The sequence below is a fragment of the Anser brachyrhynchus genome (assembly GCF_964034855.1).
Source record: "Anser brachyrhynchus genome assembly, chromosome: 6".
NCBI lineage: Eukaryota > Metazoa > Chordata > Aves > Anseriformes > Anatidae > Anser > Anser brachyrhynchus.
Window position 1 is genome coordinate 42311276 of NC_137700.1, and position 23198 is coordinate 42334473.

Here is a 23198-nt window from a genome sequence, read left to right on the forward strand (position 1 = left end):
GGCAATTTTTCTCTGTTTGTCACTTGAAGCTATTTGACAGATTTCATCTTCTCCTGAAGAGCTCATTCTGTAGAAGCAGAGACTGCTGGTGCCTTGTGAATTCAAATCTCTTTTTTCCGCTTATCCTCAATCCACTTTTTTCTGTGAATGCTTCTGCAGGTTAAAAAAAAAAAAAAACTACTACATTTTTTAAACAAAAAGCAAACACTAAAATTGTATCAGTGCGGTAGAAACATACATTTTGCTTTTATTTGAGCAAACAGTGGGAAATGCTGGGTATTGACTCAGTTCTGGTTGATGGACTGAATTTGGGAACAGGATCGAGTATGGGCTATAAAAGCTTCACTTCATAATTTCTTTCTGTTTCAGCAGAATTTCTGTAATAACAAACACTCAGTGGAAAACAAATTTGTTCATTCACATTGCAGAAGAGGATATGAGCCGATTTGAAGATGAGTGTAGCGTGCACTGAAGTTTTCATAATGCAATAGTTTAATTAGAGTTTTGTTTAGCTGCTACAACCTAGTGTTTTCCTTCAGGGTGTCTGCCAGTGCCAGGGCCGTGTGCTTTGCTTGCTTGCAGCCACTTGTGCCCATTTTGGAACGGCAGTGTAAGATTCATCAAGAATCTGATGATGCTTTATTACGAAAAGAAAAGAATTGCCTGAACTTGCCTTTTTGGGTGTGGTTTTGGCCACGGATATATTCCTCCTTCAGCCATCTAACCAAAATCATTTTAATCTGCATTTTTATTGAGAAATATGTAAATTAATAGCTGCTTCATACATTATTCAAGAAAAGATGTATTTTGTATCACTGATACTTCTTCTAATCTTAAGCTATGCAAATGATTTAATTAAAATAATTACGCTATATAATATACCTGAACTTTACGCTAAAATAGTACTTATTAATCGTTAATGGTACTTGTATTTTTAGCTGGAAGTATGATTAAAATATTTGATTGATAGTGGGTTTTAAAGTATTTTTTCCCCTTTTGCTTCACAGCTTGGACTGAGCTGGCCTTGTGTCTGTAATCAACCAATTGACCTAGCGCATTCAAGAGCAGTGTAATTTGATTTAAAATTACTAGTGTTATGGCAGAAAAGGGTAGTTATTTGGAAACAGACAAGTAGTTTTGTATGTGCCTATCGGGCAATATTCCCCCAGTCTGGTCTTGTGGGCTCTTCCTCCTCCTGCGAGCAACTACTGCTGAGCAGAAGTTTTCTGTCTCTTGAATTCCTCCGGCCTTGGAGTTGTATGGCGTAATTACTTGTCACATCACGGACTTCAGGCTGAAAAAGAATTGATAAAAGGGAGGAGTGTAAGGGCTCGTCTTCCTCCTGATTCAGAAGGATGGGGAGCACATGGGGCTCTCATCGACGGAAACTGCCAGGGCTCAGCATTCAACACACCACCGCCTCATGAGGAATGAATCATCCCCCCTTTTGTGGCAGCAAAATGTCTGTAATCAAACTGTTGGATATTATCAATAAAATGCAAAGCAAAGCGAAATAAGCCTGGCAGTTGTGGTTTATGTCTGAACTACTGCGTTTCTTCCTAGTCTGGTGCTCAGTGCCGACAGAGCTTGGGGGACCTCAGTAAAAGCTGTGTGCGTTTATAAGCTGTTACGGTTGAGGTTAAAACCAAAAATGACTTCTGCATGAGGATTTCTTACATAGAATATGTCTCATTTTAGCACCAAAGTGAGATATTTCAATCTGTTTGCAAATGAAAGAGAAAATAAAAACTTAGTCATTTAAATTGCTGTTTGTGTAGACAAAGTGAATTTTAGCTTTGGGGTCACCAGAAGTCCATTTACTACAGTCTAACCAGGAAGTTACAGTGCCATTGTTGCATTAACAACAGAATCAGCTGAAATGACTGTGAACAGTTCAAACATTTAACATCTGTGTTGGTAGGACTTGGCTCTTAAGTATCCTTCTATCTTATACAGTGAAATGGAGAGGGTACCGCAAGCCCAAGGGCGAATTGAGGACCCGCCGTTTCATTAGTGGCTACAGAGAAGGGAAAGATGAGGGTTATGTGGTTTTGTTTGATTTGGACGTAGTGGAAGGAAAATTAAACCCAGACAACTACAGCATGGAGAATGAGGAGAAGGTGTTTGCCCAGCACTACAGAAGACAGGGAGAAGTGATGAGGGGAACGGAGCTTTGGTGTCGTGGCCCAGCGCGCTAAATGGTTTCCTAGCGCGTTGGGAAGAGCTCATCAGTCTCAAAGTTTGATATAAGCTATCAGTCTTCCCAACTCTTGTCTTGCCTTTTCCTTCTTTTCCGTTGAATCTTAAAAGTTTTATTTTCCTAGAGTTTGGAGGTTAGGAAACTCTTTCCCCAAACAGAATAGGCTAAGAGCAAGTTGTGGGGTTCAGCTGAAGGCAGAGGGGATGGTTCAGCCAAAGCAATTACACGCGTGTAATTCTCTTCTTGTACTCTTCCCAGCAGATTTAAGGAGGCATGAATTTCAGTCTTGTTTTTTTCTTTTTTATTTTTTTTAGGGGGCAGCACTTAAATACTTGCCAGCTATTGTCAATGATGTGAAATTAGTATTTGATCCAAAAGAACTTAGGTAAGTAGTTAATGAAATTGAGTGTACTGTGCACTGCATCTAAAATTCTATTTTAATAAGTATATATCTATAAATATATATCTATAATATATATTTTAAATGTATTACTTTATTAATGTAGTGGTGGCTGTGAACATGAGGGCAATGAAATATGACCACCTGAGATGTTTTATCACTTCGGTTATCACCTTTTTTCTGCAAGTAGTTGCAGGACTATACATATATCCTGCTTATAAAGTAACGTGGGGCATTAGGGTTTGATAAATGTCTTGGTAAATTTTGCAGTCTTGACTAGTAAAACCACATAATGAGATAACAAGTATCAGTCAAGTAACGGATGCCAAAACACTCAAAGCTGTATACTTAATTCATCACTCTTTGAATTATGTGATGTAAATAATAACTCTACTTTTGTTCAGTGAGCCTTATCTGTGGATAGACATTTCAGTATCGTATAAACACAGGAGTGCTCTTAATAGTGAAGAGAAAAGCATAATAGGAAGATGGTTTAGAACAACAGCAAAACAGAGAAACCAATCAAAACTATTTGTTTAGGACCACATTTAACTTAGAGGGGGAAAAAAAAGTTTCTCCCAGTGATATTACAAGGTGTCTAAATTGAAATAAAAATTAGCAATGTAGATTTTAACTGATTTGATTTGCACAATCAGTTATAGAATATATATATTGTGTGTATATATATGCAAGCTGTATATTTTCTACGTTCTGCCAAAACGATGAAAAGGTAAAGTAGAAATAAACTCTATAACTATAAACATAGTCTAATGTTCCAAATGTCTGAGGAAGCTGGAGTCTAGCTTATGCTTCTTGTGCTTTCAACATATTTATGTGCACGCTTATGCTTTCTTTGGCCCTAGGGAAAATATCTAGTGTAGAGTTTCTGATCTGAATCATAATTTTGAATCATAATTTTGATACGTGGTGTTAAAACTATTGTTGAAAATCAACCAAATGAGAAATATTGGGATTCGGCCCTGTTTTACTCATAATCAGTACAATTTTTCTGCCACTTATGGTATTGAAATTGAGTAATACTTGAAAACGTAGCCTTAATAGGAAAAAAATGAGGAAAAAATTTAGGAAACGATACCAAATTATCGTAGATTTCTTAAAAAAAAAAAAAAAAAAAAAAACAACAATCTGTTTAATGTGGGAACTCAGCTGATGAGTTTGATGGTCCTATATCATCCGAAAATACGTGTTTTTGTGTGGCTCTACTGTTGGTGAAAGCTTGTAACATGAACTATCATTTTTTTCCACATTTTTAATTTTGTGGCTTATATGGCCCTGTATTGTGATAAAAGGGAGAGAGCAAAAGAAAATAAAAGAATCAAATAGTGAGGGATATTACAAAAATGTGAACTGTCTTCCGTGTCTGGGAGAGAAAATTGAGTCTGCCTGTCCAAAAGTCTCTTGTTGCCTATGTATTTTTGTGCTGTTGGATGTTTTTTTTTTACATATTTTGGGGAGAGTTTAATATGTTTTCACTTGTCCCTTTTTATGTAGCAAACTTTTTACTGAATTCATCCTAAACGTTCCTGTGAGCCGGCTGACAATTCAGAAGCTCTACTGCTTGATAGAAATAGTTCACAGTGACCTCTTCACGCAGCACGGTAAGCAGAGCCTTTGCAACTCTTAAGCTGTCACATTACTCATTGTCTCCAGACCTCTGCTGCTGTAAGGTTTGTCCTTGCTACCGAAAGCAGCAGAGGTTGTAACCAATTAGGGTTGTTCCATTAGCAGGACAAGGAGATCTAAAATCAGCGAGGAAATGCGAATTGACACTTACTGCAGGTTAGAGATCATAAAGAAGTGAAAGGAAAAACTTGTAATTTTTCATTTAAGAGGGCGCTAAGTGTCTGGCGTTATTGGCATGTGTTACAACTTCAGTGATGATAATTTTATCAAAAGCTGTGCATTCAGCTTTGTGCTCAGTGAAGTCTGGCAGAAAGAATGGCTTTTCTTGATGTCCATCCTTTCTGAAACATCTTTCTTTCCCATTACGCTCTACCCTAGCTGAAGTAAAACAGTGTATAAACTCTTCATCACAACGTATAAACACTTCATCCGTGCTTCCTTATTCTCTTCTTTTACATTGTGGAAGATGACTTCAAGTGGTTGTCTTACAGATTGCTTCGTTTGAAGTGAAACCTTCTGTTCTTTTTTAGATGACTACAAGTTAAACTAACCTAGACTAAGTGTTTATGTGCTGTCAGAAGCAGCTAATGAGGGAGCAAATAGGTAATGGTTCAGCCATAAAGGAAATTTGAAAGGAAATACTTTTATGAAGGAAGTTGGGTTCTTCTGTGGAACAAAAATGCTGGTGACGTGACACAAAGTGCTGACATAACAAATTTTTCTGCTTCCAATTAAAAAAAATAAATACAGTCTTGGTGGATTGGCTCTGTACTGATAGGTCTTAGATTAGCTAACGTCTGACCACACCTAGTAACTTTTATCTTCTTATGGTTAGTTTAAAAAAAAATCTATAAAGCCAACATAATCTGTGCTGCACACGCTCCTTAATTTCACAAAGCTTTGTGCTTTCACACCTGGTGCAGTTCAGCAGCACTGCTGGAAGTTAGAGTCTTGTATGGACCTGGTACTAACAACTAGGGAAACAAGTGCTACCTGTTGCTCTTTCTTGCCACTTGAAGTTTTCTTCAGCAGGGTTTTCCCTTGATGCTCAGGTGGGCGGTAGCACAGAAGTTGTGCATTTACTTCCTGCAGCTATGGATGGTGAGGAAGTAAGAATAAAGCTCTTTTAAAACAGACTCTACTAGCCACATCACCACACACTGCACCAGCAACTCCAAATGCAGTTCAGCTTGATCTTCACATTTGAGACCATTTGAGATTATTCAGCCCTTAGGAGCCACACCAAACGAGGGGCATAATTTTATCTAATTTGAATCGCAGGGCTGGGGCTTGGGTGAAGAGGTTCAAGTCTCCCTGAGGCCGTTGTAATGTTTGCTCTTCCTGATGTGTACATAATGTTACTCTAACGTGTGTGTCCTTTCTGTCCTTCTCAGCTCTTTGGAGTAAATTTGCTTTCTTCTAGCTGCTTTTAGAACACAAGGTCTTCAGGGTAGAAGTCAGTGATGTAAGGTATTACGTCTGACTGTGCTGGAGAGGAGGAAATTGAAGTAACGTGGATAAGAGTGTCCTAAGTCTAACATGCAGCAGTTGAGGTGTGATGGGGATTCAAGGCATCTGTACCTCAAGTGCTGCCCAGGCTGGCGTGCGTGGTCAATCCGGGCTGCGTGGGGCACTCGCTTCACCCCAGCCGCTGCTCAGCTCTGCTGGGGCAGTGCCACGTGCAAGGGGATGAAGCCTGGCCCAGGAGGGCACGCGCAGTGCTGGCACGGCTGCGTGCGCTTGTACGGGGCCTGGGGTGTTCACTGTCAATAAACACAGCATTGCTGTCAAAGCTTCTTGTGCTGCTGGTAGGTCTGCGTAAAGCTTGTGCCTGGAGAATCAATTGTACCGGAAAGCTTTTGTAAACACTAAAAATTCACTTGAAAATAAATGAAAAGACTAGCCACAGCCTTTGTTATATTTAGATCTTCCTTGCTCTGCTGGTTTGAGTTCGCGTTACTGAAGCAGATTTCTGCTGCCTTTCCTCCTTCTCATTTATTCAATAATTTTAAGCTGATAGCCAATATTTTCATATAAGTACCTGCATGATCCTGTATCATATCACAGGAATGAGATTTGCTTTTCTAAAAGCAATATGCAGCACAAGATTGTGGAGTTGATGGAAAGCTGTAAAACGTACCGAAAAATCAACCAGCATTTCATCAACGTATGCGGAGAAAATGCACTAATTCTGTGCCTTGAGAAGTCAGGGAAGATTTATTTGTGGTGTCTCAAGAAGAATAGAAATTCAAAATACATGAATTAGTGAGGCTTTGGAGGATTTGGGGATGAGGGGGGTGTGTGAATGATAAAGCATTCCGCTTGAGTGATGGATGCTTCGGTGGTCGCCATGAAATATGAAGGCTTTGGGATTTTCGATATGAATCTACTTTGGTGTTCTGGTTTGTATGTCTTTAAAAATATTTTTGAATCCTTTTTTAAAACTTCACTTGCTTTCTGGTTATGTCGTGTGTCATATTTGTTCCCTTCTGAAATTCAAGGTTACTTCTCTCCACTGCAGAGCTTGTACTTACTTTTATTAAGCTTTCTTCAGCCTTGGCAGGAAAGTCTTGTATGTTCCTTCCATTCCGTTGCTTTTGTCGTAACAGTGATTCATAATTGAGCCCTTATACCCAGGGGAGTGAGAAAAATCAGTGTGTGATTAGGCAGTCAAAGCCGTGTTAAGGGGAGAGAGAGACAGAGAGAGAGTGTGTGTGTCTATTTGTGTATGTGTATTTGATGAGAGAATAAGAGCCCGGTGACTTCAAGGAGCATGTTTTTCCAAGCTCGTGGTTATTTACAGAGCCCCTCAGGTAGGAATCAGCCCTCTGTGTAGACGACACGTGTATCAGATCCTCATCCTTCTGATTTCTGTCCTTGAATATTTGAACACCACTAAGAGGAAAAGATTTTCCAGCGATTCCTAGCTGATGCAAGAACAGCTGGTTCTGCCCGTTTTCAGGGGGTATAGTTAGCAAGTTCCAAGTCTGTTTTCTAGATAGGATCTGCCTTTTTCCCCTCTCCATATTCTTACCAATAATCTAGTATGGCTTTAGTAAAATAAGTGTGAATTTCCACTGGAAGAGCATAAGTAGCATCTTGGCTTCTTTTTCCCCAAGCAAAATTTTAAATTTTTTAAAAATTAAATTTTAATTTCAATTTTTTTCGTATAGAGAATATGAATAAATAAAAAATTGCTTGCATAGGGGCTGGACGCTTCTTTGAAAACCCCAGCACTCATCTCAGCTAACGGGAATTCTTGCATGCAGTGAAGCATTTTAAGTTCTCACTGCTTAATGCTCTGATTCAGCGAGTCGTTTAATTTTCAGACTTGAACAGAGCTTCAAATGTAGTAGTTTAGAAATCTGCATACACCTTGTTCAAAGAGGACCTGGGTATATCAGTATGTCCTTATATAAGCCATACGTAATCTTATGTAGGTATCTGTATAAATGTAAGATATATGAATATACATTAATTGTATGTATATGTATGGCTGTATACAAGTAAATGCATAAATAAGATTTATTTCTGCTATCACAGTATTTTATGTAGACCTCTTATGGTTTGCACAAAAAAACCCTTTTGCCCATGTAAAGCAGCAAACTTTTGATTGAAGCCAGCCCTCTTGTTTCTTCTTCCTCTCGTGTCCCTGTCCCCTCTACAAACACAACCACACCAACCCTGAAACGCAGGACATGTCTTGATTTTAGCACCTGAAACAGTTCTGTATGTGGTGCGTGTCTCCTGTAAGGCTCTGTCCAGGTGTGTATGGGAATTCATAACTTGGAGTGCAGCAGCTTTATAATACCTAGGTGCGAGTTTTCAGTTCTAAATGTATAAATACTTGGTTTGTAGCTAAGTGAATTGTCTTGTCTTTGGAAGCTTCAAAATCCCAGTTTTATATAAATAGTGATTTATCTGATTTGTTTTGTCCCGTAGAGATGTTTGCATTCTCTGTTGCTCAGTGTAACAAATGACTTGCAGCTAATTACCAAGTGAGCTGTGTGGCTGCTGTATCCTTAAATAGTTGGGAAAGAAAACAAGTGATTTCTCCATTAGGAAATCGTTGGTCTATTAAATATTAGGAGAGAGCATATAGCATTTATACAAATTCTTACTGCTTAATTATGGCTAAACTTACAGTCTTTATCTGCATGCTGTGTAGCAGAAGCACAGTTATTAAGCGCAGTTTTTTTGTTTGTCCACATCAACAAAATGAACCGTAAAAGAAAGAAATACGTTTATCAGTGTCTTTCCAAATGAATTGCTTAATATTGACCCAAATTTATTGCACGTGTTTAGCTTCAGCATAGATCCCGTGTCAGTGTTTCATCGAAGCTTTGCTTGGCTGCTCCTGAGTTGATAATGCTTCCTGAGCATCCTTTTATAAAGATTAATATTTTAGTCTCGCTGCACGTTGCTGTGACATTAATCATCGTGGGTTGGACTTGTGCAGCAGAGGATGAACAGCTGTCGAATTGCTGTTGTCTGTAATCGTTGTGCATCACGCCCGTGAGCTGGCTTCACAGCTGGCTTTCGGGCAGGAGCCTACAGACTCTGGGTTTGTCAAGGTCTCCCATTAATCAGTGCTCGGAGGTGTTTGTGACCAGCAGGTTGATGAAGGTCAACTTTCCCTGTTCTGTACTTGTAAATACTCAAGATGTAGTTGACCAACCCGCAGTTATTCAAAATAGTTTACGGCAAAGGATGTGCTTGTGCTCTACGTGGAGATAAGATTCTACTCTGATAGTACTAGATTTGTTGAAATATATGTATTTATATGCATATGTACATAAATAAAGATATTTGTGTGTTGGTTGGGTTCCCTCTTAGGATTTTATTGCCTTCTAGTGCTTGTGTGTTTTATTGGGGGTATCTGGAAAATCTCAACGTTATTTATGGAATTGTTTGAGTAGCAGTTTCTGCTCCGGTTCCAGATGACACTGGGATGCGTTGGGTGATTCAGCATTAAAAGCATGGTGCGACGGGAAAGCAACGGGATAAAGGCGTTTGTTTTTGAACTGAGAAGGATCTGGCTTTTTTATTGAATAACGAAGTAGCCAGGACACCTTGGCACTTGGTTTTATCCTCCCGTAGCCTACTTTCTGCAGCAGCCACACAGCAAGGAGCGGATGTTCACCAGTCGGTGATTGGGAAGGCGGAGAGCCAGGCAGGTGGCACCCAAGGAGTGCTGTCGGGTCTTCCCAGGAGAGCCTGGTCCTTTGTACAGGCTGTGTGATCCCAGATAAGAGTATGACAAATCAGTTAGTGTTTCCTTTCTCAGAAATTCAACGTGAATACCTGCGCTATTGACCAACGTGCGCTCCCGCTGATCCAACCCTGAGGGGGCAGAGCTGCAGTTTTTGCCTTCTGCATGCTTGCAGATATTCAGTTGATCTCTGACCAGTCGCTAGTAGTGGGGCTTACCGGCAATGGGAAACGTTTTCAAACATCTCATTATGGGCCTTTGTAAGTTATTAAAGATTGATTCACCTTGCGGGCTTCACAAAGACCATTAGCATGTCTTTGCTGGAGTGCTTTAGCGCCTGGCTGGCACAGCTCTTTCTCTGTCCCCTCTATTTGGTGAAAGAAGCATACTGCAGCACCATGTTGTGTTGTTTTTCCCTTAATCTGTCCATTTTTCTCTCTGAGTTAGTCAAAACCTGGGCTAACAACGTACACTGAGGTCTCACAAATGCTTTGTGATTGCAGCAGCCTTGTGCCTCTGCATCTCTGGGGCACACAGACCGAACGGGACGTTCATCAGGTCACAATTTATATTGCGTGAGTAGTTAGTGGTGACCTGCACCCATCTGGTGGCTCCTGGAGTGTGAGAATGCCCCAGGCAGCTGAACGAGGAGGGGAACAGACCTGGGGGTAGGACTCAGTGGTCAAGGGCTGCAGCAGCATCGCTCAGAGGCAGGAGCTGAAAATGAGTGAAGAACGGTGGTGGTGCCAACTCACTGACGGTGTCAGGGTCAGAAAAGCCTTCCCGTAATGCTGGGTCGTCCTTCGTATTCAGCGTCCCTTTCTGTCTGAGGGGCTGCTTTGGAGCTAAGGTTATGCATTTGAAATACGCGGCAGCTAACGACTGATGTAAACGTACATATTCCATTGCCTGCCATAGCAGGGAAGTGTTGAGGCTTCACGTTCGTATAAATAGCTGCAGATTGCTAATGAACATCCCTGTGAATAAGCCCTTTCAGTGCCATTTGTTCTGGTTTTATGCCTGTAGTCACTGGGGTACGGTAAAATCCCAAAGACTTTGTGTGAATTGAAGTGCTGCTTGTGTCAGCGCTGCTGAGCCAGGTCTGCCACAGAGATCCCCATCTCCTTTCACTACTAATACCTCTACGGATTTACAGATAGCGTAGTGGTAAACAAATAACGGGGACTTATGGTGATGTTTCTCTGTTATTACATTTTGTTCCCTTGCAGTCCAGTTTGGTGCTGCTTACTGGGTAAGCCTTAATGGAAAAGGGTGCAAGGGGATGTGGAGCTACGGCTGGATGTATTTCTCCATGCAAATACTATGCAGGGACTGGTGCCTGCTTCTCGATGGGGAAAAAAATTGACCTAATGCACCACGAGGCTGCTCCTTTTTGAGCTACGACGCTGTGGGTTAAATGACAGAAGTAATTAAACAAACTCCTACATGGAGGAGACGCTTCCAAGTGCTCTCTTTGAGTGAGAGCCCACTTGTGCATCGCTGGTGAACATCCACTCGCAGCAGTCGCTTGGGACTGAAGGATATTGCTCTCGAGCTGCTGGGGCCGGGTGTGCTCGGGCTCCGTTTGGTCCCGGCCTGCAGCCGTGAGCGTGCGGGGCAGGGTGAGGGCGCTGCTGCTTCGGCCCCTCACCGGCACCTCGTGAGGTGAAGTGCTCTCTGCTGCGTTGCGGCCTGGTATTTCTCAAGTTCTTTTAATGTCAGTGACTTTTATTTTTCCCCACTGTGCAGTTTGTGGGAGCAGAATGGCAGCCTTTCCCCCGGACGTCTCGCTGTAGGCCGGCCCCCACTGTGGCTTTGGGACTCGGTAGGGGCAGAGGCCTGCGGTCACCGCTGACCTGGGAGCACTGAAACCGCTTCGGGGACCCGTGCGGGTCCTTGCAGGGTGACCGTGTGTTACTGAGCCGAGGCTCCTGGCAGGCTTTGTGCAGGGACTGCTTTCCTGGGGAGTCCTCTGAGGGCAAAGCTGCCAGCCGGGTTAAAGGACGTGAAACCGAGCAGCGCTCAGACCTTGTGTGCGCGAGATAGGTGGGCGGGTTGGAGGAAAGGGGTTCGGGAACTGATGTCTGTAGGGTAAAGGATCTGGAATAGCCTCACGTTTTTTGTCTGTTCCTGTTCCCTTCTCTAGAGAAGGGGCATAAAATGTATTCACCCTTCCTTCACCCCCAAAATGTAGGTTGGTAGTAGGCAGGCTGCATACGCGGTGCAATTTAATCTCATAATTTCTCTTGGAGTAAGTCAGGGTCTGATAAACAGGAGTGACCAGTGCCCCTCCTTTGGGCACGGATTTATTTGGGGTGGGCATGGAGAGAGGCTGAGGGGTTTTACCTTCGCTCCTCCCCGCTATGGGGACGCTGCCGGCCTCGTGGCAGGGTTGCAGCTGGTGCCACCGCGATGCCACAGGCGGGTGCCTGGCTGGGAGCTCTCTCCTTAGGGCAGAAGGGGTCCAGGGGCAGCGAGTGCTAGGTCCCCGTCTTCTGTCTGTGCACGGCGATTTGCAGGTTGTACGCTCGTTACGTTGATTAGACTGGTGCCACTGTGATCCCTGCTCTAGTTATCAGTCCTCACTTTGCTTCCCGTACGTTCTCGATCGGAGCTAAAGTACTGAGCTTAATTATTTCGCTCCGTGTACCTCTTATTTATCTTCCCCTTATCTCTGCTTCCTGAATCACTTCCCTTGTCCGGGACTAGCAGAAAGTGTATCTGCAATGCCAGCGTGAGGTATTTTAACAGCATTTCTGCACAAAACTGGCTCGTCAGAGTGAGGTGATGGACCAGCTCCTAACATAAGAGAGACTCAAGTGCCCAAGTAGTGTCTTGGATGCTGATCCCTTACCTCAGGGAACCCGGGTGGTGCTCCCATGCAAGGGAAGCTGTGCCCGTCCTAGCCTGATCTCCATTTCCTTATAACTTACTGTTTTTCACCTTCATGTGGTTCGGACTGAAATGCAGGTGACTGGGAATCTGGAAGTTCTCTTTTTTTCCTAAGCTTTTTGTCTTATGTAAGCACCGGAGCAGCTCGGCTCTGTCGGCGATGCTGGGAAGCTCCTTAACGCTCTCCGTGTAACCTTGTGTCTTGTGTGTAGACTGCAGGGAAATCTTGCTGCCAACCATGACGGATCAGCTCAAGTATCACTTGGAAAGACAAGAAGATCTGGAGGCTTGTTGCCAGCTGCTGAGTAACATCCTGGAAGTGCTTTACAAGAAAGATGTGGTTAGTATCTCGCGCTTCTGTGGTGATTAGCATTTAAAAGGGATGCATCTTGGTAGAACAGATTCAGCAGGTAACTCCTGATCACTTTGATTCTTTTTTTCTCCTTACCAGTCTTTTTTAAGACTTAATTTTTAGGTAAGCAATGACAAGGATGTGTTGTCTGATGTCTTGGGATGTTTCTTACTGTTTCTGCGGCAGCTCCAATACAGCACTGTTACAGAATCCCATTTCTTTTCCAGATATTGGTTATACAGTGAGTAGGATACACATACTTAGGAGATAAACCTCTCTTACACAGCGTCTAGCCTCTGTCTGGTGGAAAATATTTGATTCCACGCTCCATTCCTACCCACCCCCAGCAGTTTGGGAAATACGCATTTGAGTTGTGTTGATACTGGCCCAGGAGGCCAGATATATGAACGTCTGCTTGTGTTAACACAGCAGACTTGTTTAACTGCTTGAAGTGCTGTTTGAAGTTACACGGTTGGGTTCTCCACCCTGCAAGAAACAACCTGGATTAGTAGCTGGCTGCTTTTACATGAATATCGCAACTATTGCAGGTGTCTTGTCTGTCCAGAATATAAGTGTTAGACGCTTGCACCTGCGAACCTGTGCAGTGCCCTGGGCTGACGTGCGGATGTGCAGCTTGTGTAATCGTCCTCCTTTCGTCTTCTGGCTTCACACGGATACGCAAATATTGCTGCTTTGCTGGAGAACTGTAATTACCTGACGCTCTCTTAAAGGAGCTTGGGCTGCTGCCTGAACCTTCAGTCCCATGTAGAAGCATGCATTTACCCAGTTGGAGAGGGCCTCTGGGGTCACCTGGTCACATAACATCTAACATCCTATTTGACTGTTTTGGAGGATTCCTGATTTTATTTTGTTTTATTTATGTGATTTCTGATTTTATTTTTTTATTTATACGATTTTTGATTTTACTTTGTTTTATATTTATCCTTCGGAAGGAGTTTTATGCCACGACTTCAGAGAGTGGGTTACTCTAAAAAAGGGATTTGTTTTTGACAGCTTGGCCGCTTCTTTCAGCCTTTGTTGGCTGCGTTTCTTCCCATGGGGGCAGTCGAATCGCGGCTCTCCCCACTCCCGAGCTGAGCCCGGCTGGAAGGGGGCCGCGGGGGTGGCAGGAGCGGACCCGAGCGCTGCCCTGCGCTGCTCACAAGTGCCCGGTGTGCGGAGAGGACAACCTTAGAGAAGATGCTTAGAGAGTAGGGAGAGCTGAAGGGTGGAGAGGAGCAGGGTACCGAGGTGCCTTTTGCCCTGAAGATGCTCCTTGTACCGGAGTTGTAGGCTTTATCCCAAAGGCAGGTCTGTCAGCAGCGGGAAGAAAAACCCGTATTGAAGCAGTAGCTGTGTATATATGCACAGATGATGGATCGCTCTTCAAATATGCAAAATACCTTCTCCATATATGCGTGTCTGCCTTTGGTAATTAAGCATAATGAGATGGTAAGCTGGGGGTTATTATGTGGATCCAAGGGCAAGGAAGAGAATGGTTCATCAGAATGTTTGTGCTGCAGCCAAGAAGCACCGCGAAGATGCTGCTTTATTTAGATAATTATCTGGGAAAGGGCTTCCAAGTGTTGGCTGTAGAATTGTTTCACCTTCCCCTTTTGAAGTCTGCTCCTTCAGACTAAGGAAAACTAAGAAACAAATATTTTTATAGATTATAGGTTGGGAATGATGTTCATCTATTGTGGGTTTTAACTCCTTGTCGTGTTTTTTGGCTTCAGTTCCTGTGTGCACCATTCTGCACGAGGTTTCTGAACTACTACTTAAAGGCCAGTTGTGCCAAACCCCTTATTTTCAACTCTTCTAAAAATAACGGCACATTACATACAAGGCAGAAAAAATAACTGGGCATAATTGACTGAAATTGAAGTTCCTTACCTAAACTTTTGCTGTGCTTTCCTTAGTTTCTTTTAATGGAGCTTTTGTAGAATCAACCCCCAGAACTTGCTAATGACCATGGACTTGTGATGTTGGAAAAATGACTTAGGAAAATAAAATTAAGTAACTAAATGTCATGGTTATTGCTGCTAGTTCCAGGGACTTGCTTTTAATTTAGATAACTGTAACAGTAAAAATAAATTTATTAGGAACATGTATTAATAAGACATTGCACGGTCTTTTTTAAATTAGAGGCTAATTTTCTGCCTTTGATCAGTAGCAGTAAGTGCTGCTTTATTTAACTTTCACAAGAAAGGTGGTTTTAAAGGCAAACATAAATATTTGAATTGTATTGGTGTCTCTTGTATCTAGTTACCATTAATTTATTCTTTTTCCTTAGGGGCCAACACAGCGCCATGTCCAGATAATCATGGAGAAGCTATTGAGGACAGTAAATAGAACAGTCATTTCCATGGGACGTGATTCGGAGCTCATTGTAAGTGTCTATTGATGTAAACTTCAATACCTTTGTCGCATCGTTTTGAACCAGGCTGTAATAGGATTTAACTCCCAAGTGATCCAAAGCAATCAAATCCTTCTGTAACTGGCTGTGTGCGCTCAGTAGGCTGTAGAGCATCGGCTTGTCGTTTTTCTGTGGCTTACGTAGGTGGTGGTGGGGGCACTGGTCAAATCGGACCAGGGTTTTCATCTTTCTGAGCGGTTGTTATTGTGCTATGTGATTCTGGTTTGATTCAGTTCAACACACTGATTTTTGCTGTCGTTAAGCCCACCTGAAGTCACATTTTTCCTTAAAGTGTTTATCTGCTAGTCAAATGGGGGAGTCCATTAGCACTTTTTTCTTTTTGGTCTCCCCTTTCTTTTCCTATTTTATTTCTGTGTAACTGCACACAGTGACATTTTACTTCTTATTACAAAGAGTTCTTCCTCTTCACATCTTACCTGCTGCCGTCCCGTTTACTTGGCACAGTGATGGTTGTGTCTGCAAGCATACTACAGTGTTAGTTCTGTCTTTCATGCTTCATCCACTAGCTTTTATTTCCTGTCTTAGCTTTCATCACATTGATTTGCAATCATAGTTTTTGTCATAAAAAGTGATAATGGACCACCAGATCCTTCGTTGGAGCAAAACCCAGTTACGAGTGGCTCTCATTCTTGCAGAACATAATAAGGTTGGATTCTAATAACAGTGAAAAAAGTAAGATTTATATGTTGTAACGTTGTGTATTACCACAGAAATTACTAATAATATGCAGAATAGATTATATTTAAATATCCATCTGTACTAGGGCACAAAACTTTCTTCTTTGTCCCCTAGCTGTGAAGTAGGTTTAAGTCTTCTAAGACATATGCATGGGAAATTTCTTCGGTGCAGTTTGACTGTGAATTAATTATTCTTTTGATGAATGTTGTTTAGATACCGTATTAAAATGTTAATTATTCCTTTTGATCTTAACAAACTAGATTTGAAAATTTCTCCTGTATGTATTTCAACTCAGTACGGTTGTGCTAGAAGTACCCGTGGTGGTCGTGAGTGCAGTTTGAAATCACTCGATCCGCGCACACTGTGATTAGGAAATGCCTATTAATGGGGCCAGGTACTTTCAAGGAGTACTTACTGTTGGCTTAAAATTCAGGCCGTTGCTGAAGGAATCCTCCTGTGATCAAACCGGTAGCAATTCATCTCTGTGGTGTCAACAAAGTCGGCAGATTAGAATGCAGCCACTAATTAGCAGGCACAACCTGACCCCTCTTGGATCAGCATCAGGCTGAAATTATGCATTAACTTTTCCTTTCTCGCCGCTGGAACAGTTTTACCTGGAATTTGTGTTAGAGAATTAATCATCCGGGATGAGGAGAAGGAAGGAGGTTTAAAAATGAATGATCTCGGAGAGGCGTAGTTGAACTAATAACTTTTTCGGAAGTAGCCAACTACGGGGCACGTGCAATTTGCTCCTTGTGTAAGCAGAGCTGTGCCGGTGTGCTGCAGTGGGCACGTCTTCACCTTGTTCCCGTTCCTATTTCAGTCTCTGTCGTGTTCTCCGTCCCCGTGTCAGAGCTGGAGGTGCTCCTGACTTCAGCTGGGTTGTGCTGGCTACGCGAGAAGGCACTGGGGCTGCCGGGGAGCGGTGCCGTGGGGCCGAGCTCTGCAGCATCGCGTCGGGGCTTCTGCCGTGTGGGCAGGGGTCTTCCGCGTGCCCTCGGGTCGCTGGGTGCCTTAGTGTAACGGGAGCACGGGGCACCGAATTTGCTGTTACAGGAGAACGTATAATTAGAGCCTACTAAAGATACCGTAAATAATTCAATAGCCTGCTCTCTGTTATAACATCTGGACGGGGTTTTGTACGCGTGATGCTGATACAAGCGTTACCGGGTCAGCTTCCTTTGGAAAAATGTTGCTGAAAGATGGGTGTGCTGGATTAGTACCTGCTTCCAGAAGATGCTGACCTTTGGTGCAAGGTGGTGCACAGCCCCGGGGCGCTGAGCCAGCACCCATGCAGAAATCCAATGGAATTTGCCTGTTTTGCGTAGAATTTACTGGTATTCCACCTTGGTCCAGGGAATGAGAAGGGATTTTTGGTAACTTGTACTGTATCTCAATCCGAATGTGGGAGACGGGGCATAAACCTTTCAAAGGTTTTCAGTCTTCGGTGAAAGCAGTGACTTTATATACATGGAAGTTAGGGTTTGTTCCCCACTTGCCATATTAAGTGAGTTTTGAAGATTTAAAAAACAAATAAAAAAATTTCACCATGTAACTACTTGTTTTTTCTGGCCAGATTTTGCTGGAAGTCTCACTTTGCTGATTTTCCTTGGTCTGTTTGCTAAGTGAAGCAGAGGTGCTGTGCAGGTTATTCTCAGGGAAGGTGAGATTTAGATACTTTTATTTTTTCGTGAATTCACCTGCAGCCAGATCACAAAAGCTTCCCTTCTGGAAGATACATTGTCTGAAAAAAGTAAATTGAGCAGACTTCCTTGACTCTTTCTCTAAGTGTAACTTAAATAATCTCTTCCCTTGCCCAGCACCACTTGAAGAACGCTGTGATCCCGACGCATCAGCGTCTTGCAGCCCCTGGTAAATCCGAGCTGACCAGGCACGATGCTCGGTCCGCAGTGAATCACAGCTACTCCCAGCTGCCTTGTGGTCAGCAGCTCGGTTTGCTCCTCGTTTGCAAAGCCAAAAAAACCAAGCTGGTTGCTGAACTCCTGAATTTCAGGAAGGCCATCCGGCCGGGGCTGTCGGAGCCCTGGGTGGTCAGTTTTGGAAGGATGCTTCAGACGGCAGAAGTATGAATCTATTAAATAGACAATCTCGATTCCTCTGTATTGTGGAGCAAATCACATTCCTTATTGCCAGAGAGAAAATAGAGCTGGGATTTAGGAGCAGAGGGGTAGGAAGTGGTCCTGCTCCTGCCAGCCTCTGTCCCTGGGAGCAGGGGCTCTGAAAAGCACTTCGCGGTCTGTGGGGAAAAGGCAGCTGAAAACCACTGTGATACCGTCAGAACAAAGGCTGCTGTGAATTCTCTTGGCATGGGTGACCAGGGAGCAGTGGGTAGTAGAGGACTTTGTGGCTTACCGATGCGTGGAATATTTCCCACATTGCCTTTTTTTTTTTTTCCATGAGACATTTTGGGAAAGAATGCAGTGAGACCAAAACTGAGGAGATGGAGAAATTATCAGAAAGTCGAGAAAGTGATTTGTGATGTGAGAGCCTTCAGCCACCTGAAGTTAACAGAGCATTTAGGGGTGCTCCTCGGGTGCAGTGGAAGAGAATCTCTGTAGGGTGGAAATGACGCCTGTCGGAGGAAGGAAGAGGAGCTGGTGACAGCGCAGGAGAGACAGAAGTGTGGAGCAGAGCGGAGCACGGCACTGATGTGGGAAGTAAAGGCTGGAATAACAGGTGAAAGTGGTGGATTCTCTCTTGGCATTTCCAAAGCAGCATGCCTTCCCAGGAGGAGTTTGTAAGTGAAACTTGAGTTATTGAGGGTCATGAGAGAGAGTTCTGGAGCTTACCTTGCTGATGAGCTGAGGTTAGATGATGTAAATTGTCCTTGTAACCCTGAACTCCGCAGGTTACAGTGGATGGCAGTGCCAAACCATAGGCAGAAAGCTTCATTTTCTTCACTGGGTATCTAAAGATGCAACTGCATAAAAACAAAACCTAATTTCTACAGGTTTTCCTTTCAGTGAAAACATTTGAAGTTGTGTTGGAAACTGATTTCACAGAAGCTGAAGTGGTGTTTGAGTTCGGTCACGATCTCGTTCCGGCGCTGACACCAAGCTTCTCCCGTGTCTTAACCCGAATTCCTGTCACCGATGCAGCGAGCGGGTGTGAAGTGTTCCACACCAACGTTTCCCCGAACAAACCGCATCCACCCCAAGCTGCGAGCGAACTGCCAGCGCTGCAGTCGCTTCACTGAGCCCCAGTTGCGTTTTACGGGTGCTGAGGTAACGCTAGCAGTTGGTGCGTGCGCTCCGTTTCCTCCTGCTACAACAGAATCGCGCAGTTACATCTTTAGTGGCAATTCAGCTAACAGATTCCAGGAGCAGTGCACGACGTGCGCTGCTGTACGGGTGCTGAAGAACCGGGGTGATCTAACAGGGGGCTCGATTTGAAAGGGTTCATCAAAATGAATCCATTTGATTTTGAAAAAGCGATTAGCCGTTAAAACCTTGAGCGAAATTAACGGCATAGACACTTCTGCACCTGAAGTAAGAAAAAGCAAACACTTTGTACTGATGGTAGGATTTTCCAGTTTTAATCATGATTTTTTTCATGTTATCCTGATTTTTAAGCTATTTTTACAGTGATTTTTTTTTTCCTTTTAAGAAAACAAGTGGTGCTTACATGAATGGTGTTTCCTGACAGTTCTAAAACAAAGAATGGAGCTGCTGCTTAATGGAAGTTAGACAGACTTGGAAACTAACAAGGAGTATAAAATCACTGCGGTATCTATTGGCTAAAAATAATTTTCAGCAAGGTGTGGGAGAAGTGCCTATAGCAAATCAGTGTATTAAAGTGTGTGATGCTCTCAGGGAACTCGGCAAAGCTATGCTGTGTGCCGCGCTGGAAGTGAAGATGCATTTTCTCTGTTGTAACCTCATACCTGCAGTTTGTAAGATCACCTACGTTAGGGTGAAAATAGCTTCATGTCAGTCACGCTTCAGTAAAAGCTCTAATGAATCAGGTTTGTCTCTCGGTACCTAGCCTGAGTGATTCTAAATGCAATACAATATGATACATTTTACACACTTGCAAAAACATTTTATTACAAATTACATTGTATGGTACGATATAACACGATATGTAGTTGTAAGCAAGACTATGTATGTTAGCTTTTCCATTTTAAAAAAATGTAAAAAATTAAAAATCTGCAACTTCTTAAGAAAATAGCCTGGACATGTACAGAACACGCCGTGAGAACTTTCACTTTTAGCTCTTATATGTTTCACCAGTGACTTCTCCTCTGACATTTTAACTGATTACAGAATACTGGCCTCTGCATGAGTCAGGAACCGCACAGAAATAGTTGAGTTTGGTGTCAGAGTCCCTGCACACAACAACGTTTAGAATAGATTTATGGGAAAAGCTACCGATTAGGTGATGCTAACGATTTGTAATTGATAGCCATTGAGAGATGCTTGATTTAATTACTTAAACTAAATGGCATGGTAGCATGTACGAGTTTATAAAGTATTACTGCTATTTTGAAATACTGAATATTGTTGTATTTTCTTGTTATGTCCATATTTGATATTTCTTTTTAGGAAAAAAAAATAGATTTTCTTGTTTGGAAATATTTGGGTTTCTAGAACGCCTAAGGTGGGCTGCCCTGTAAACAGCTCTATATATTTAATTAAAAACACTATAAAATACATGAAACACATTTTTTTCCAGATGAAACAATTGCACTTCCTTCCTGGTACACAGGACCAATTACCTTTTCTTAATCCTTCAGCTTTCACAGAAGTATTTTGGGGCAGTATGTATGTACAAGAACTCGGAGCCCTCCTGAAGTCACTACAAAGGTGACTTTTTCATTAAAGCATGCTGGAAGCAATTTTGAGGTGGACATAAACACCTCCTGCATTTCTGTTCCCTTTTTAACCTCCTTTTCTTATTTTTCCCCAAACCAAATAGCATGTGATTTTCCCCAAATTTCTTGTAGTAACGGGCTTTATGTCGAGCTAAGAAACGGTGTAAGTGAAAGCATTTCCAGTTTGTTACTAGGTGCAAGCTCCTCTGCTAATGATTACTTTTCTTCCACCCAAAGACCAAAGAATTTGTATCTTAATGATGCTGCAGGGTGTGCAATTTCAAAACCAACTTACAGTACCCCAGTTTGTCACATAACGCTGTATGACTCAAATGATCTTAACTCGTTAAAAACACCAACAGCATTCCCAGTCCCGTGCCACTTCCAGCAGGAGATTTTTTTCCACAAATGGTCATTTTTGTTAGGACTTTAATGACAGTAACAAATACTTAAAGGAAAGGGTTCCAGTGTTCCAGTTTATAATTCCGAGCAAAATTTTAAGTGTCAAAAAAAAAAAAAGAAATTTGACTCACATTTGTTCCCTAAGTGCATTGGTTATTAAGTACAATTAGTAGATGTAGACTCTACATTAGTAGAGTAGACTCTAATGTGTTGGTTGGGAAACCCATCTGAGAAGCTTGGTAAATAAATAAATAAATAAATAGCTTTTAAAATTGCTGCTTCTTCCAAGCAGGTTTCAAAGCATACTGCGTACTATAAAATTTATGGTGCCTTTTGCAGTAACGTAGAGGTTTTCCAAAGATTGCATTAGAAAAAGATACTACATTATGGCAAACGCCAGCAATTGGTAGAGCTTTTTATTGTTCTTTTGTGTTTTTTTTCCTTTTTTTTTTTTTCCTGTGCCAGAATGTGTCATTTAGATCTTTTGGGTACCAAAAAATTACAAGTGAGATCTAGGACAGTTTGTCCTGTGGCCTTGACCCTGTCAGCTTGGTGTGGTTAAAGGCTTGTCCTGAATTTGGGAGATTTCTAGCCGCTCGCCTGCTGGAGGAGAGCAGCAGACTTCTTCTGGTGAGGAGGACACAGCTAAATTAGAAATGACGGTGCGTTGTCAAAATGTGATAGCTTGGTTGAAGTCTACAACACATGAAGGCAAATATACACATAGTCACGTCTCAGAGAGTATTCATGGTCTCGGACCACATGAAAAATTGTGCTTTGTCCAGGATATATGTGCTGAAAACTGCACTCCCCGATCAACATGGATTTGTAAAACTGAAGACCATTGCAAACATAAGGCTTGCTCGCTTTTTTCCCCTCGTTGTTTAAAAGACGACAAACCAAACCCCCGGAAGGCTCTAAAACAATAGTGATATTGCGCTGCGTACAGGATGACAGCCTACGATTGAACAGGTTAGAATGCGATGCTCTCAGATCTAAGGGGGGGGGGAATAGTTTTACTTTCCATTTTGTACAAATTTCAATTCAGGTTTTACATCCCACATTGGTGAACCGCAAATAAAAGTTGGCAAGGCGTCAGGTAACGCCTTGCTCCCGAACACGAGTTCCTAGGTACAAAGGCCTTTTTGGTACATATGGTGAGAGCTGAACGCTGCCGGCGGCGGCAGAACAGCATCGGCCGGCAGCACGGATCAAGCTGCGGAGATCCCGTTGTAGGTGATTGACACAACTCCACATCTTCCTCAGAGAAGGCCTTGAACTCCACATGTAATGGACTTGGTTAAAGGAACCAGAGTTTCCATCTTCCATGCTTTTTTGATTCAGTTTTAGATTTTTGCTTGGGAGTTGAGGAGTAGCTCTCCTGAGAATAAGGCAAAGGTGCAACCTGAGTTTCCTCAATAGGATGAAGTTTTCTCAAAACTGGCTGTAGTTTATCTTCTTGCTGCTTAAAATCCAATTCCACGCTAAAATTGGGAAGAAAAAAGCAATTAGCTGTTATAGGATAATCTAGACACTACACCCATCCTGCGCACTCTGCTGCTCTGTAGATGCAGAGAACTTTTTCTTTTGAAAAAATCTGATGAGTTGGCTATAGGTGAGATGGCTGACCTGGCAACTTACTTACCTTAGCTGTTTCTTGCAAGTTTTACCATCAGATTAATTTCACCAAATTACCATCATATGTACGTACTCATCTCTGAAAAATAAATACATTAAAAACCTATTTCTCCTTTACATTGCAAACCTTCTGCATATACATGTAGCCTTGTAACAAGGAGAGTAAAATACAGCCTACTAAGCCTCTGCTGTGAATGAGTGCTGAGACAAAAGCAGCTGGGGATGTGGACTCATTTATTTAGCTGATCAGATCTGTAGGTAAAAGGGAAAGAACGTGTTCCAGTAATAGCTAGTATGTATTTGTTTTGTTTCATTTGCTTTTAAAATTTAATAGCAATAATAATTGCTAAATAAATAAAAATAATAAAAAAGCAATAAGGGAAGCACTTGTTTAGTCTTAAAGCATGCTTTCAGAAAATATACTTAAGATCCAGATTACACCTCCTGAATTCTAAGGACTCTCCACTACAAAATCCTGCTAGCAATTAAGAAACATAATAACGATGAAA

The 23198-nt window shown here is 42.4% G+C and overlaps 2 protein-coding genes across 8 annotated transcripts in view; one reads left to right on the forward strand and one right to left on the reverse strand.

Annotated features, from left to right (window-relative positions):
* Positions 1 to 23198, forward strand: part of DOCK1 (dedicator of cytokinesis 1) — a 281310-nt gene that overhangs the window by 69600 nt on the left and 188512 nt on the right. For all 4 annotated transcript variants that reach the window (XM_080596602.1, XM_080596603.1, XM_080596604.1 and 1 more), the window contains exons 24-27: positions 2515 to 2585; positions 4113 to 4219; positions 12561 to 12688; positions 14994 to 15089. In XM_080596602.1, coding sequence (XP_080452728.1) covers positions 2515 to 2585; positions 4113 to 4219; positions 12561 to 12688; positions 14994 to 15089 — 402 coding nt within the window. The remainder of the gene's footprint in view (positions 1 to 2514; positions 2586 to 4112; positions 4220 to 12560; positions 12689 to 14993; positions 15090 to 23198) is intronic.
* The window catches only part of INSYN2A (inhibitory synaptic factor 2A), a 45568-nt gene continuing 41725 nt past the window's right edge, over positions 19356 to 23198 (reverse strand). For all 4 annotated transcript variants that reach the window (XM_080596637.1, XM_080596636.1, XM_080596635.1 and 1 more), the window contains one exon: positions 19356 to 22535. In XM_080596637.1, the coding sequence (XP_080452763.1) occupies positions 22352 to 22535 (184 nt within the window). In that variant the 3' untranslated portion in view covers positions 19356 to 22351. The remainder of the gene's footprint in view (positions 22536 to 23198) is intronic.